We start from the raw sequence: 14,942 nt of genomic DNA, 5'->3' as shown, positions 1-14,942 counted from the left end.
GTTGGCCCTCTTCCAGTCCTCCGGTACCTCACCAGAGCACCACGAGTGCTCGTAAAGTTGTGCCAGGGAACTTGGAATGACCTCAGCCAGTTCCTTTAGAACTCCAGGGTGGAGATCATCTGGGCCGGCTGACTTGAATACGTCCAACCCCTCCAGAAGCTCCCTAACTAAAACCTCGCTAACCCGTGGCCCAGGTGTGTTCAGGTGGAAACAATCTAAAACCATTGCTGCAGTCAAGTAGAACTGCCAACTCAAGAACATTTTGATTTTCAGTACAAAGTTTCCAGTAATATTTTGTAAAACTTTTACTATGGTTTATACCCCCCAACTTTGAGTCTAGACCTTCTAACTGGGGCCTGGCAGCAGGGCAGGGCCTGGCAGAAGAGTTTCATTTACATTATGTAAAAAGCACCAGTAAAAACTTGTGTCAGTAAAAAAGTTTGGCTGTCAATAAGAGGTTTGCACATCAAAAACCCCCAAATCCTTGGGTTGGCAATTCTGGCCACTCTGCCCTGTCTTTGCCTAACTTCAGACTAACATGGATAACTAACTGTATCTGGTTTTCTTTGGGGGAAGGGAGGGAAGCTATAGGCAGTCTGGAATTTTTGCTCTCCAGTTGAAATTTACAGTGCTTACCTAGCCGGCCTCTTAGAACAAACAAGTTGCAGATCTTGACCTGTACTGGAGAAATATCAGGATATTATACTGTCATGTGATTTTTGTATACGATATTTTAGCAATCATATCAGCTGCATTAGAAAACATCTCTTTGCCTTATGGATTGTCTCTCTGAAGTAAGCCTGTTGGTCTGTTACAAAAGAAGCTTTTAAAACTGACTTTAGATTAAAGAAGAACAGTATTATATTAGAATTCAGCAGATTTAGACCAGACTATTTTTAAGTGCCAGGTAGACACACATTTTAAAACCAATCTATATCAATAGCTGAAGGACAACTGCAGCTATCCTGCCCTAAGTATAGTGCCTTTTCTAAATAAAACCATGAGGTCAATGTGGCTTAAACATGAAGAAGAACTGTGCAGGGGCTTCAGAATTTGAACCACCTTGTACACAGATGAAATGGTGCCTTCAAAGCATATTAATCTGTTTTAGAAAGTATATTAAAACTCCAGAAAGGTTTTAAAGGGTTATTTTCATGGGTTTATTTATTTATTTACTTGCTGTGGCATTGGAATATTGAATTTCCCCTGACTTGCAGAAGCCGGCTTGGGTTTTATGATAGCTACCAATGTAGGAACCTGAGCTAATCCAAAAGCAATTATCATCTACGAAATGGGTGAAATAAAATAGAAGTCAGAAGCAGCAGGGCATCAACCATGCTCATAGATTAAAAAACCCCAAAGAAATGCAGAGCACTACCTAGTAAGTGAAATATTTTTCTAGCCTCCCACCAGTTTCATCCCTCATACTCTAGAATGGCTCCTCTAGGCACCTAAATCACACATACTTCCCCTATGTGCACTGAATCTCTATGGTTGCTGCCAACTGTCTGGACAGCTATTAGCTAAGAAATGATAAAGACTGTATTCCACACATTCACCTTCAACTCTGTAGTTTCTAAATGAAATACTAAACCATTTTTTTTTTTTTTACTAGAAAGTATGGTTAAAGTGAAATTGTGGCAGCAGAATGCCAAACATAGTAGATGCAGACAGTGGCAAAACAGCCAGACCGGCAAATAAATAATTACTAGTATTTTGCACTTACTGTATAAAACACCTTTTATTGTTGGGTTTTCTCCATCTGCTTTGAGTTTAAGCGACTTTCTTTTTATCTGGGGAACTTAAAAACACTGTAATGTAATGTAAGCCTTGCATCATTCCAAATACAGGTAAAGCCTATATTTTTTACACTACTTAAATCTGGGGCACACAGAAATAAGGCTGTATACAATCAGCTGGGAAGATCCCCCTTTGCAGGTATAAACCTGCTTGTGAGATGTACAAACCCTTTAAATTTTGTTTGCAACTTCTCTGAAGGCACAAAATACAACATTGTTTTTTGTAAAACTGCATCCTCAAAAGGGTAGTTAGTCTAAAGTTTCCAGACTTATTTGTTCAAGCAGTTATTCACTCTCTATGCTGGTGTCCTGAAGAAAAAGAGTCAAGTTCAGAGTCTCAGTTTTTATTTTAAAGGTGTTGAACAATCTAGACCCAGAACTAGATCTAAGGCTAGCCAGTCAGCCAAGGAAATCTGCCTATCTGCTCCATAAGTATCAAATCTAGTAGTGAAGCAGTGGGCACTAGTACTGTGCTCAAGGCCTGAGTTTCTATCATGTACAGGAGAGGCAGCTTGGGGAAACACTTCAGCTCCAGGGTTGACATATGGAGTGCATGGGTAAGAGCTTATTCTCCCACCAGCAAGAACGAGCTTTCTGTTGCTATGGAGGAATTAAAATGCTAATTAAAGCTCCTGATGCGTTCCATAAAGTGAGATTTAGGTTAGACAACGGTTAGGATAAGTAAATGCTGGACTGCCTAAGAAGGTAAAAATCTCCAATGATAAAGATTCCATGAAGAGAAGAGCAGGTTAGACAAATATCTGTCAGGAATGGTTTAGATATAGTTGATTCTGTCTGGGGTGGGGTGGCAGGGGAATGAATTAAATGACCTCTTGAGGTCCTTTACAAGCCTATTTTTTCTGATTCTATGAAGGCCATGGTTGCTAACTCCACACCTTGGGCATAACAGAACTTTCCATCTTAAGGCTAAATCTCACCTGTACTTCTCTCAGGGTAGTTTGAGACTGTGGATGAACTCCCTCATCATCATTACCTCAACCACCTTTTCTCTGAGCATGGGAAGCATCGATTTGACCTTGCCTCCTATACAGTAAACCCATAGAAGTATGTATGTTTAAAAATAAAACTGCTCCAAAACAAAATCTTCTACTACACATACAATTCTCCTCCATGGGGTGGGGTGAGTGTTAAGAGAAAAAGAACATGAACACTCATGACAGATGTTAGTCGATCTCTTCTAGGTTGCCTGATCTCCTCCAGCAGGCTTTAAACTAGACTCATTGGGGGAAGAGGAAGACAAGGGTGGAGGAAGCCTTGGACCACCAAACCAAGCATCACCCACAAGAGCAGCCCAGCCTAGACTGATGGTGAGTGGAACAAATACCCAGGTAAGTAACAGGGGCCTGGGTAGTACTGGGATTAGTGGGGCAGTGCATGCATATTCAGGAGGCCTCGAATGCCTCTACACTAATACTCGCAGTATGCGGAACAACCAGGAGGAACTTTCCCTCCTGCTAGCTAGCACCAACTCAGACATAGTGGGGCTCACTGAAATGTGGTGGGACCCAATGCATGACTGGGGGGTGAACATCAAGGTTTACAGGCTGTACAGGAGAGATAGGACAGGGAGGAAAGGTGGGGGTGTGGCGCTCTATGTCAAAGAGCAATACATATCCTCAGTGAGTAGCACTGGGTCAGAGGAGGGGCAAACGGAAGTGTTCTGGGTTAGAATACAAGGAGGTCAGGGAGAAAGGGACTTAATGGTGGGGGTCTACTACAGACCACCCAACCAAGGGGAAGAGCTAAACCAGGAACTCTTAAGTCAGCTCACATAGGCAGTTAGGTCAAAGGATGTGGTCATCATGGGTGACCCAAACTGTCCAGACATCTGCTGAGAGGAGTAGTCAGCCAGGTCTGACCGCTCATGTAGGTTCCTAGCCAAGATACAGGACCCCCGTCTAACCCAGGCAGTGCACAGCCCCATCAGGGTAGACACCTTGTTGGATCTGGTCTTGCCCATGGGCAATGACCTGGTGGGGGGACTGCAGGTGCTCAACCACCTGGGTGACAGCGATCATCGCCTGCTGGAATTCACCATCCAGCACAAGGTGGCAAAGGCCTGCAGCAAGGCAGCAGCCCTGGACTTCAGGAGGGTGGATTTCAATGAGGTAAGCAGATTAGTGGGGGAGAAACTGAGGTCCAGGAGAGGTGGGGAGTTGGGTGTCCAAGAAGAGTGGCCGTTCCTTAAGGAGACGATCCTCCAAGCCCAAAGGGAGTTAATCCCTACAGGGATCAAAGGGGGCAAGAGGGCACAAAGGTCCCCATGGCTCACCAAAAGCATCCAGAAACGTCTCCAAGCTAAAAATGAGGTGTACACCCATTGGAAGGAAGGGGCCATCACCAGAGAGGACTATACCTCTGTTGCTCGGGAATTGTAGGGGGGCAGCCAGGAAGGCCAAGGCAGAGATGGAACTGGGACTAGCTACCCGGATCAAGGACAACAAGAAGTCCTTTTTTAAATACGTAGGGGGGAAAAAGATGGTACCGGGTAACGTGGGGCCTCTGCAGGACGCACTAGGAAATCTGGTTGTCACACCAGACAACAAAGATAACCTATTTAACAATTTCTTTGCCTCCTTTTTTTGAGTAGGGAACTGGTCATCCCCCCCACTGGGACTCCTGTAGGCCCCATGGGAGGCACACCCAGGCCTAGGGTCAGCGAGGACCTAGTCAGGGACTTCTGGAGGGACTGGACATATTTAAATCAGCTGGTCCTGATAATCTTCACCCCAGAGTGCTGAGGGAACTAGCAGAGGTTATTGCAGGACCTCTGGCATGGCTTTATGAGCACTCATGGTGCTCTGGCAACATGCCAGAGGACTGGAAAAGGGCCAATGTGGTTCGCATTTTCAAAAAAAGGGAGGAAGGAAGGCCCAGGAAACTATAGGCCAGTTAGTCTTACCTTGGTCCTGGGGAAGCTTTCTGAGAAAATTATCCTGGGACATGTCCACGAGGGGCCAGCAGGGGAGGCTATGCTTAGAGGTAACCACCATGGGTTCATTAGAGGCAGGTCCTGTCAGACCAACCTGGTGGCCTTCTATGACCAGGTCACCAAATCCCTGGATGCAGGTGTCACAGTGGATATAGTCTTTCTGGGCTTTAGGAAGGCCTTCGACACGGTCTTTCACCCCATTCTCATTAAAAAACTAGGAGACTGTGGTGTCAATGCCTACATAGTCAGATGGGTCACTAACTGGCTGGAGGGCTGCACCCAGAGAGTGGTGTTGGACGGGTCTTATTCGACCTGGAGGGATGTAGGCAGTGGGGTACTGCAGGGCTTGGTCCTCGGGCCTGCATTGTTCAATATCTTCATCAGTGACTTGGACAAAGGTGTAAAATACACCCTGTTCAAATTTGTAGATGACACTAAGGTGTGGGGAGAAGTGGGCATGCTAGAAAGAAGGACTGGCTGCAATCAGATCTGGACAGGCTACAGGGGTGGGTGGAAGAGAACAGGATGGGTTTCAGCACTGACAAGTGCAAGGTACTGCACCTGGAGGAGGAAGCACCAACCTCATACCTACAGGCTGGGGAACTCCTTTCTTGTCAGTACAGAGGCAGAGAAGGATTTTGGAGTCATTATTGAGGCCAATATGAACATGGGCCAACAGTGTGAGGACCCAGTCAGGAAGTCCAACCATACCTTGTCATGCATCCACAGATGCATCTCAAGCAGGTCCAAGAAGGTGATCCTCCCCCTCTATGCGGCACTGGTCAGGCTGCAGTTGGAGTACTGTGTCCAGTTCTGGGTGCCACACTTCAGGAGGGATGTGGCCAGCATGGAGAGGGTCCAGAGGAGGGCCACTCGCATGATCGGGGGCAGCAGGGCAGGGCCTATGAGGAGAGGCTACGGGACCTGAACCTGTTCAGCCTGCACAAGAAAAGACTGAGGGGGGATCTAGCGGCGGTTTACAAACTAGTCAGGGGGGATCAGCAGGCATTGGCAGAGTCCCTGTTCCCCTGAGCACTCCCAGGAGTGAGAAGAAATAATGGTCACAAGCTGGTAGAGGGTAGATTTAGGCTAGATATGAGGAGGCGCTACTTCACTGTCAGGGCAGCGAGGATCTGAAAACAGCTTCCAAGAGAAGTGGTGCTGGCTCCTAACCTGACGGTCTTTAAATGTAGGCTGGATGAACACCTGGCTGGGGTCATTCGACCCCAGTACTCTCTCCTGCCATGGCAGGGGGTCGGACTTGGTGATCTGCTCAGGTCTCTTCCGACCCTAGAAACTATGAAATTATGAAACTACTAATGCATTGAAAGCACTCAAATACTCTATTGAGGAGGGTGGTATAAGAACCTGTAAAAAATTTAATGGGGTGATAAAAATTAACCCCGGCTTCATATTTGAGTCAGATTTTTCTAACGAACACATTAACATTATTATGGCTGCTTGATTCAACTGCAAGAGAAGTATAGAGAAAAACAAATACTACTATATGTATCCTTCATTTATCTGATGAAGGCCTTCAATACAGTCAGCAGACAGGGCCTTTTTACTGTTCTGAAGAGACTGGATTTTGCCTCCAAACTGTTGAACATCATTCACTCATTACGTCAAGGTACAAAGGCAATTGTAATATATCAGAACAAAGGATCAAACACCTTTGACATCAACAACAGGGTGAATCAGGAGTGTGTCATAGCTCACAAGCTTTTTAATATTTACTTCTAATTTCTGCTTCTTCATGCATTCAAGGACAGCAATGATGACATTTGTCTTTGAACCAAACTAGATGGAAGCTTGTTCAACATCGTAAGGTTTAGAAGAAAAAAAAAGGTGAAAGAGCTTATTCTGAGAGATTTACTGTGTGGATGGTGTGACCTTGGTTGCCCACAATGACTCTTCCCTGCAAAATCTCTTGGAAGATTTTCTGAATCATACAAGAGCTTCAGGATGGCAATTAGTCTCAAGAAGACTATGATTATGTACCAAGGGGTGAAAGAACCTGACATCACTCTGGAGGAAAAATCTCTTGGTGTTGTTGACAGTTTTTGCTACTTGGGTTCTGTGATCAGCAGGAATCCTGACCTTCAGGCTGAACTGATTCTGACTAACAGAATCAGAAGAGCAGCTAAGAATTGCAGGCTATTATAGAAACAAGCATGGAATAACAGCAAACTATCAGCCAAGGTAATACAAATCTACAAGACTCGTGTGCTGTCTACGTACTGCTTTATGGTTCAGAAACATATGCTAGACTTAGAGAGCCTGAGCAGCTTCCACATGAGATGTCTGTGTAAGATCCTGAAAATAAAGTGGGAAGGGAGAATACCAGACACAGAGGTAGTGGGACCGTGCAGGTCTTACACACTTAGAAACCACTATCAAGAAGCAAAGGTTGCAACGAATCGGCCACGTCTGGAGAATGGGAGAAGACTGTATCCTCAAGAACATTTTGTATAGCACGATTCAAGACAGCTCTAGAAAGCAGGGTCACTCTCTATGGTAAAACCATGAGGTATGCAAAAATGATATGAAATTGTTCAACATCAGTGTAGAAAGCTGGAAGGAGTACACAGAATCCTGTCTGATCTGGAGGGAACCCCTGGCACTGAAGGCAGCTCAATATGAAGCAGCTTTGATCCAGAGAACAGAAGCAGAGTGAGAAAGAAGAAAGCAGCATGCTGTAATTTTGGACTCCAACTTAGACAGCATATGGATCTGTGAATCTTGTAACAAGCTGCGTCACTCCTGAATTGGCTTGTCAGCCACAAATAGATTCATCAGCCAGCTGCCTAGACCTCTTACTTCTATACTGTGATCCAGACTAAGGCTGCTTGGTCTCTTGCTACAGAATAAAAATCTCATGCTTGAAGTTTTTACAACACCTATCATGGAAAACATCATTCTTTTATTAACAGATGTAGGGCATGTCCAGATGAGCATGGTTGTGTGGTATGTGGTGCTGCAAACCTGTTCTCTGTCCAGAGTTCTCTGTGTGGCAAGGGCACACTGCCTGAGCATGCACTGCTTTCCTGTGTTTTTTATTTATTTGTTTGGTTTTTTTTACCCTTGGATATCCAGGGATAAAAAAAACAAACAAAAAAACCAAACCAGAGGGCTGTCTGTCACAAGACCCCTCCCTTCATTAATGATTGGTGGAGGGGGGTATGGCTGCACAACAGGCAGTCCTCTCAGCTAATCAACATGAGAGGCATGGGCAGCAACCATCTTTCCTGCTCACCTTTGTGCTACCAGCCTCCCTCTCGCTTTCTCCGGGGGTGGGCTCTGTGCCTGGAAGGGCTGCTGGCTCCCACTGGGGAGCTAGCATTTTATTTTTAGTACATTTTCTTTTTTCTACAGATTTTGCAGAGATCACCCAATTCTGCAATTTCCACTAAATCTACACAATTGCAAGATAAGTAGGTCCCTACCCCCATCCACCAGTGTCAGTGATACAAGCTTTAGAGGGAAAGCATATGAAAAGGTATATCCACAATATTCTAGCCCCTATCATACCTTGCTTGGAACTCACGGCCAATGGTTTAGGGGTGTCAGATGATTCATCCCTAACTGTTCTGTTTAATAGCTACTCCACATGCACAATGATGGAGTATGTAAGAATTAGGTAGGTAAAATGAGGTGAAATCTGTCTCTCACATCAGCATACCAGTGGGCTTGAGAAGTGGCCACACCCCTCTATTTTAGCAGGTTATTTGAGCCTTGTATACCTATACACATGGCTTCTCCCTCCCTTTGTTATGAGGGAGAAGATATTGAGACAGTCTACGCAGGGTCAGTACTGATCATTTCAAATTAAATCTGCCATGTAAACAAAATAACAGCTCTACTACAAACCCTGTTTGGATTGCCAAATTTTATGCTGTGAACAATAACAGAGAACATGAAATGACTATGACAGCCTTGTTGCATATTGCACTTTGAGCTGGTCAAATTGATGATCAGTGTTAGTGCTACCTCAAGTTTGGAGCAGTCACACCTTGGGCGCATCCAGATGAGTGCGCACGTGTGTCTTGCAGCATCTCAAAGCCCTTTGAGACATTGCAAGAGGCATGTGCAGGAACAAAAAAATGTTCCCCAAACTGCAAATTTGCAGTGCGGGGGAAAAATGAGACCCCTGGATATCCAGGGGTCAAAAAAACCCATGGGGGGAAAAAGTGGGGCAGAGCATGGCCATGAACTGGAGACTGGGTCCAGAGATGCTCTGGTAGTCAGCCAATGGCTGCCCCATTCAGCTCCATCCCCAACTTGCCCCCTGAGCCCCCCTAATTGCTACTCTGCCTGATCCCATCCCCCACCTGCCCCCCAGCTCTCCTGATCACTGCCCCACATGGCTCCATCCCCTGCCTGCCCCCTGAGCCCCCGATGGCTGCCCCACCTGATCCTGGCTGCACCCACACAACGGGACAATGGCAGGATGCCAGGTGGCCAGGGCTGGGCCCCACTGCCCCATGCTGTGCAGAGGGGCTCTGCCACAGCTCCTGCTACTGCTGGTGTGTGTGAGGCTTTTTTTTTTTTTTTTTAGTGCTGGGAGGCTGGGGTTGGGGCCAGACATCCAGGGGGATGGGGGTGCAAGTGGAGGATGGGGCCCAGCGGGGCAGCAATCCAGAGAGCTGAGGGAGCAAGCAGGGGTGGGACATGTGAGCCCTGCGGGGTGAGGGTGTAGCCGAGGCCCCTTTTGGGAGGCTGTAGCCCCTGTGGGGGGATTGCAACACCTATGAGTGTCTGTGGCCCCTGTGAGAGGCTGTAGCCCTGTGGGGGAGAGCAGTCTGTGGGCTGTGCAGGGTGGCTGTGCCCTGTGGGGGGCAGGGGACCAACCCCTCCTAATCATCGCCCCTGTACAGCCCCTCCACAATCCACCCACAGCAACCCACATCCTTTTTCCCACACCGTCCTGAAAACCCCACATTCCCCCAGCATACACCCTGTGTGCCCAGCTGCCAGACAAGATGAGACCTGCTGGCAGGAGCTATGGCTGCAGGGGCAGCTGTCCCCACATTCTGGTTAGTGAAGAGGTCAGGGGGAGCTCTAACTGCTCTATGGTAAGAAAACCAAAGGGAAACAGCAAAACATATAGGCATGTAGAATTAATTTTATTTTGATGATAGAGACACTGGTAGGCTTCCAAATTGCTCTAACACTATAGATATATCAATAAAAGATTGTCCAACCGATTGCTCTCTCTCTCTCTCTAGTGGTAATTATGGAAGAACATGGATTCATGGATTTCAGGGTATTTTGCAGAGTGACTTTGGGATTTTTTTTAATTAGGGATTTTTCAGATTTCCAATAGGGAACACTAGAATTCCTGCTGGGGAGGCAAGTGGCAGGACCCAGGCAGAGGAGCCTGCTCAGAGCTGGCACCTTTGACCCAGCTGGAGGTGGCTGACCTCCTGGTCAATTGGGGCCAGGAGGACATGCTTTGACAGTTGAAAGCAAACCACCATGCCCAGAACATGTTCTGGGTGACAGGTGCCCAGATGGCAAGGCAGGGGGCACACATGGCGTGCCACACAAAGGCCAACTTTGTAGCCACAGCCCACTGGCAGCTGGCCTAGAGGGGCAGATGCCTCTACTGGCTGTGCAATCCACATCCAGGTGTGGCAGATGGGCAGCAGGTCACAGCCAGGCAGCAGCTCCCACTTCCAGACTGCTGCAGTGGGTCAAGGGTGTAGGGAACTCTCATCAGTCCAGCTGGTACAAGGAGTAGTGTCCCCAGGTACCAATTGGCTGGGCCCCAGAAGCTCCTGAGAGCGAGTAGCCCTAAGCTGCTTGACAGGGCAGCTTTTTGTACTGCTGGGGACAGCACAGGTCCTGGCCCTGGGCTCTAGCTCCCCCAGGCTACAGATCCAGGAGGAGCCACGCAGGGTTATTTTTCCCCATGTGGCACATTTGCCCCACACCAAAGTGCATGCCCGGGCACGTGCGCTGAGGCAAAAAGCTCTGGCTCAAATGTCACTGCTTCTATCTGAGCTGCTGCAAACACATATGCTTGCATGTGTGGATGCACCCCTTAAAGCTAAAACCCTTCTCTCACTAAGCTGTGACTTGCTAGTAGAGGGTTGACGAGCAGGGGCTTGACTAGGAGCTACAGCTGTGAGTTGCCACTACAGGGCTGGTGATCCAGGGCACGTTTCTATCTCTGCTTTAGGTGGGGGGGTGTAAGAGATGGGTGGGTGGGAAGGAAGAGTTGATTTTTATGTGGAGTGGTCTGAAGATGTTCTGTTCCACAGAGCAAGCCTGCTAGTCGCACAAAATCTCCCAGTACATTCCATAAACAAGGTCTGAATGTTCAAGAAATACCCAAGTATATCAATATCCCGTAATGTACTGTAGGTAAAATTAATAAATGGGAAACAGGATGAAATCTCAGCTATGACTGCAAAATGTTTCAGAACCATAGATGTAATCTTGCTTTGGATTACAAACACACTGACACTGCTCACAACTTACTGTAACTATATTATATTATAAATATATATAGTACATATAACTAATAATAGTAAAAAGCTATTCCTTTTGTGAAGTTTTCAGGGTTTTTTTGTTCTAGAAGCATCATACTTGGGCAACAATAATTAGCAAAAGAGGGACAATGGAACACGATAGAGAAATAAATAAAAAACCAAGCCCCACAAAATGGTATCACCATTTTCTTCAGGATATTCACATTATGGAATGTTTTATTGCTGTCCTTGATAGCTGTCTTACATGTTAATGCAGCATTTGATTTAGTCCTACAAATAATACATGGAAAGCTAAAGTGCAAATGTTAAAATATTAATCAAGAGCAGTGAAAACACAGTGAATGCAATAAACTATATGCAACAGATATTAAAGAATTTGTTGTATTTTTTTCAAAGCAGAAAACTAAAGGCTGACACTTTAGGCAAAATATATTTGAGAAATCTGGAAAAGGAGGCAATGTTTCATTTGAATAGCACATCAAATCTTTCCACCATCATTCAGAAGCCAGGTTTCTACCACATGGAAAATGCCTTCAAAATCAAATATGAATTGACAAGAAGTTAATAATACCTTTGATTTGATCACATTTTGAGAATATTCCAAAAATGTTCCAAAATAGGCTAAGAGCAGCAGCATAGAAATAGTAACAAACACTTAATTCTAACACCAACTTTTACTTACCAGTCTTGTACAGCACTGAAGGATTCTTCATTTGTGATATCGTACATTAAAATGAAGCCCATTGCACCTCGGTAATAGGCTGTGGTAATCGTTCTATATCTCTCCTGACCTGCTGTGTCCTAAAACAACATAAAATAATCTTTTATCTAAATGTCATATTTTTAGGTATTTTTTTCTGACAATCAGAGATGAGCTCTGAGACACAGTAACATAGTTTTATAGTTTCACAGTGCTTAGGGTTGGAAGGGACCTAAACAGATCATCAGGCCTGCCCCCTGCCCCAGGCAGGAATGGGTGCCATGGTCATATTACCCCATGGTCATATCACCCCAGCCAAATATCTGTCCAGCCTCCTGTTGGAGACCCCCAAAGTAGGAGAGAGTACCACTCCCCTTGGGATCCCATTCCAGACCCTGGCAGCTCTGACTGTAAAGTAATGTCTCCTGAACAGAGTCTCCCCCAATTCTCTCTGGTCTCCCCTGGTGAGTTTGTAAATGGCCACCAGATCCCCTCCCAGCCTTCTCTTGCGGCGGCTGAATAGGTTCTCCTCGTGGAGCCTACCCCACTGCCCCCTGACCATATGAGTGGCCCTCCTCTGGACTCTCTCAATGCTGGGGAGAGCATTGAGCAATAACATTATTGCTTTTCTTTTTACTTCCCTTCTCTCTCAACATAAAGAGGAAGGTTATCCTGTGGTACCAGACTCAGGAGATGTTGCAGTATAATTCTACAGTTCCTCAAGTCAAAAAACTGGCTCAGGCCATGGACAGATGCTCCAGTTGCAGTGGAAAAACATGCCTTTGTAGCACTACAAAAAGTGAGTGTGCAGGCATTTGAGTCGCTAGTAGCACTAAAAGATGCCAAAAGCTCTATAAAATATTAGCACTTTTAAAAAACAACTTCTCTGTGGGGCTACATTTTGTAGAGATATACATAACACCTCCAGAAGTGGGGAGGACTGGAGAGCGGTTTCTAGCACATGGCACAAGCTAAAGACAGCCATCCCCTGCCACAGAAGTCAAGGAGAGGAAAGGAGCAACCAACATCTCCCCCTGGCTAGAAGTACATCTTTGAGGCAACTTCGTAGCTCTCCAGCCAGGGGGTTGGAATACACCCCAATATATTACATTTTTGTAGTGTTAGGAAGTGCTGAGATACTGTGGCCATTTTTACAAATGTGGCAGACTGTACAGTTGTTACTGAGTAGTCATTTAGCACTTGCATAACCAAGTACTAGATGACTGCACGGTAACCAGTATCCCCCCTACACATTTTTCTGATGCTACTGCACAGTAGCAATGAGCTGTCCATACCCTTAGTCTGTCTCTAAAATAGTGAGCAATATTTTAACATTAATCCCTCTTTTGTCTCGTCTTGTCTGCTTCCATTTTAAGCTCTTTGGGGTAGGAACTATCACCTTACCTGCTTAATTAGATCATCTATCACAACTGGAACCTATGTTACACTCTTAAAGTGCTGGTACAATAAAACCACAAAACACCTTTTTTACTTGGAAAAAACTCCAGACAGTCTTAATTTTCAAGAAATATTATTCTAGTGAAATCCCACTGAGCTATGTCCAAGCCCCACCTCCTACCCATTATATCATTTACTGGAAACCATCTATGTTTGTTCAAGCACACATTGTAAATTAATTATATCATTTCATATTTCTGAATATACAGAAGTGGTCAGGTCTAGTCAGTCTGTCTCCCTATTAGAAAAAGTAACTATTATAAATGTTGTGTTAATTGGATTATTTTCTGAAATGGTTCCCACATTCTGAGTATCACCTCATTAATTAGCACACTTTATATTTAAATGAGTGTTCTTTTCCACATGTACATTAATCATCCTGTAAATTAACATGGAAGGAACTAGACTGTGCCCTCATCACATGCATTATGAAATAAAACATAACAGAACTGGTTACCATAAACAAACAAGTCCTTAGGCAGAACATTTGAATTAAATTCAGGTCAGATTACAATCACTACTGCCAAGACTGACTTTTAACGATCAAGGATTGCAAGCACACAAAAGGTTAGAGCCCAAAAGGCCTCTCATACACGCTAGATTTATACCACGAGTAACTTAGGGCCTCGTTACACCTTATGCTATGAGGTACACAAATGTTGTTTGGTGTTAGGGTGAGCTCCGGTTTGGAGCAGTCACACGTTCAAGCCAGTAGGGGCCTGGAGGACTGAAAGGTGAGAATTCCCCCTCCAGGGTTTCCATTCCAGGCTTTCCTGTCCCCTGCTCCCTAGGGCTCCCCTTAGCTGCTCCTGGGGTTCCCCTCTGCCTCCTGCCCCCTCCCACCCAACCCTGGGTCATTACTTACTTGTGGCTGCCTGCACTATCTGTCCTAGGGGATAGGACTTGTGTCTACTTGCTCTGTCTCCAACAACAGAAGCACGGTATCTACGCACTTAGCTGCTACTGCAAGAGCGATGTTGTGGTACTGCTTCTGCTGCCAGGGTGCAATTCTGGCACCCCTATTAAGTTAGTGCCCAGGGTGGTTACCCAGCTCACCCACCCCTAGTTACATTACTGCCTAACCTGCACTAGCATGAAAGTGAAATCAGTCATTTGGTATAGAAATAGGATTTCTCAGCCAGGTTTGAAAGGCAAGGGTTTTTGTAATATTTTTTACAGGACCAAATGTATAGTTGGGAGAGCTGTTGAAAAAGGTTTGGGGAATCAGGTATCCTTCCTCTGAGCTGAGGACCCATCCAGACCTGACAGGTTCATCATTCTAGATGTTCAGGTTTGCTTGACGAATTAAATTTTGGTTATACAAAGTTAGATCTCAGCTCTAGTAGTGTTTATAGAATTTCCATGGTGCAGACCAGAACTAGGGACAGACTCCACTGAAGTGGCTGTGTATATGGCAGCATGATTCCCAAGCATCATGTCCATGGAAGTGGATTGTTAACCGACTTTTCTATTCCATAGGAAATTCCCAGATTTTTCATTTTTTTGTACCAAATTAGAACAAAAATATGAAAATT

The 14,942-nt window shown here is 45.5% G+C and overlaps 1 protein-coding gene across 1 annotated transcript in view; it reads right to left on the bottom strand.

The window, feature by feature from the left end:
- RAB3C (RAB3C, member RAS oncogene family) overlaps positions 1-14,942 on the bottom strand; it is a 249,349-nt gene that overhangs the window by 114,771 nt on the left and 119,636 nt on the right. Inside the window, exon 2 of the mRNA XM_019532103.1 lies at positions 11,932-12,050. Within this exon, the coding sequence (XP_019387648.1) occupies positions 11,932-12,050 (119 nt within the window). The remainder of the gene's footprint in view (positions 1-11,931; positions 12,051-14,942) is intronic.

Source organism: Crocodylus porosus, unplaced genomic scaffold (assembly GCF_001723895.1).
Source record: "Crocodylus porosus isolate Cpor-Errol unplaced genomic scaffold, CroPor_comp1, whole genome shotgun sequence".
Lineage (NCBI taxonomy): Eukaryota > Metazoa > Chordata > Crocodylia > Crocodylidae > Crocodylus > Crocodylus porosus.
Note: the sequence above shows the minus strand (reverse complement) of the source record. Positions and strands in the feature narration are given on the sequence as shown.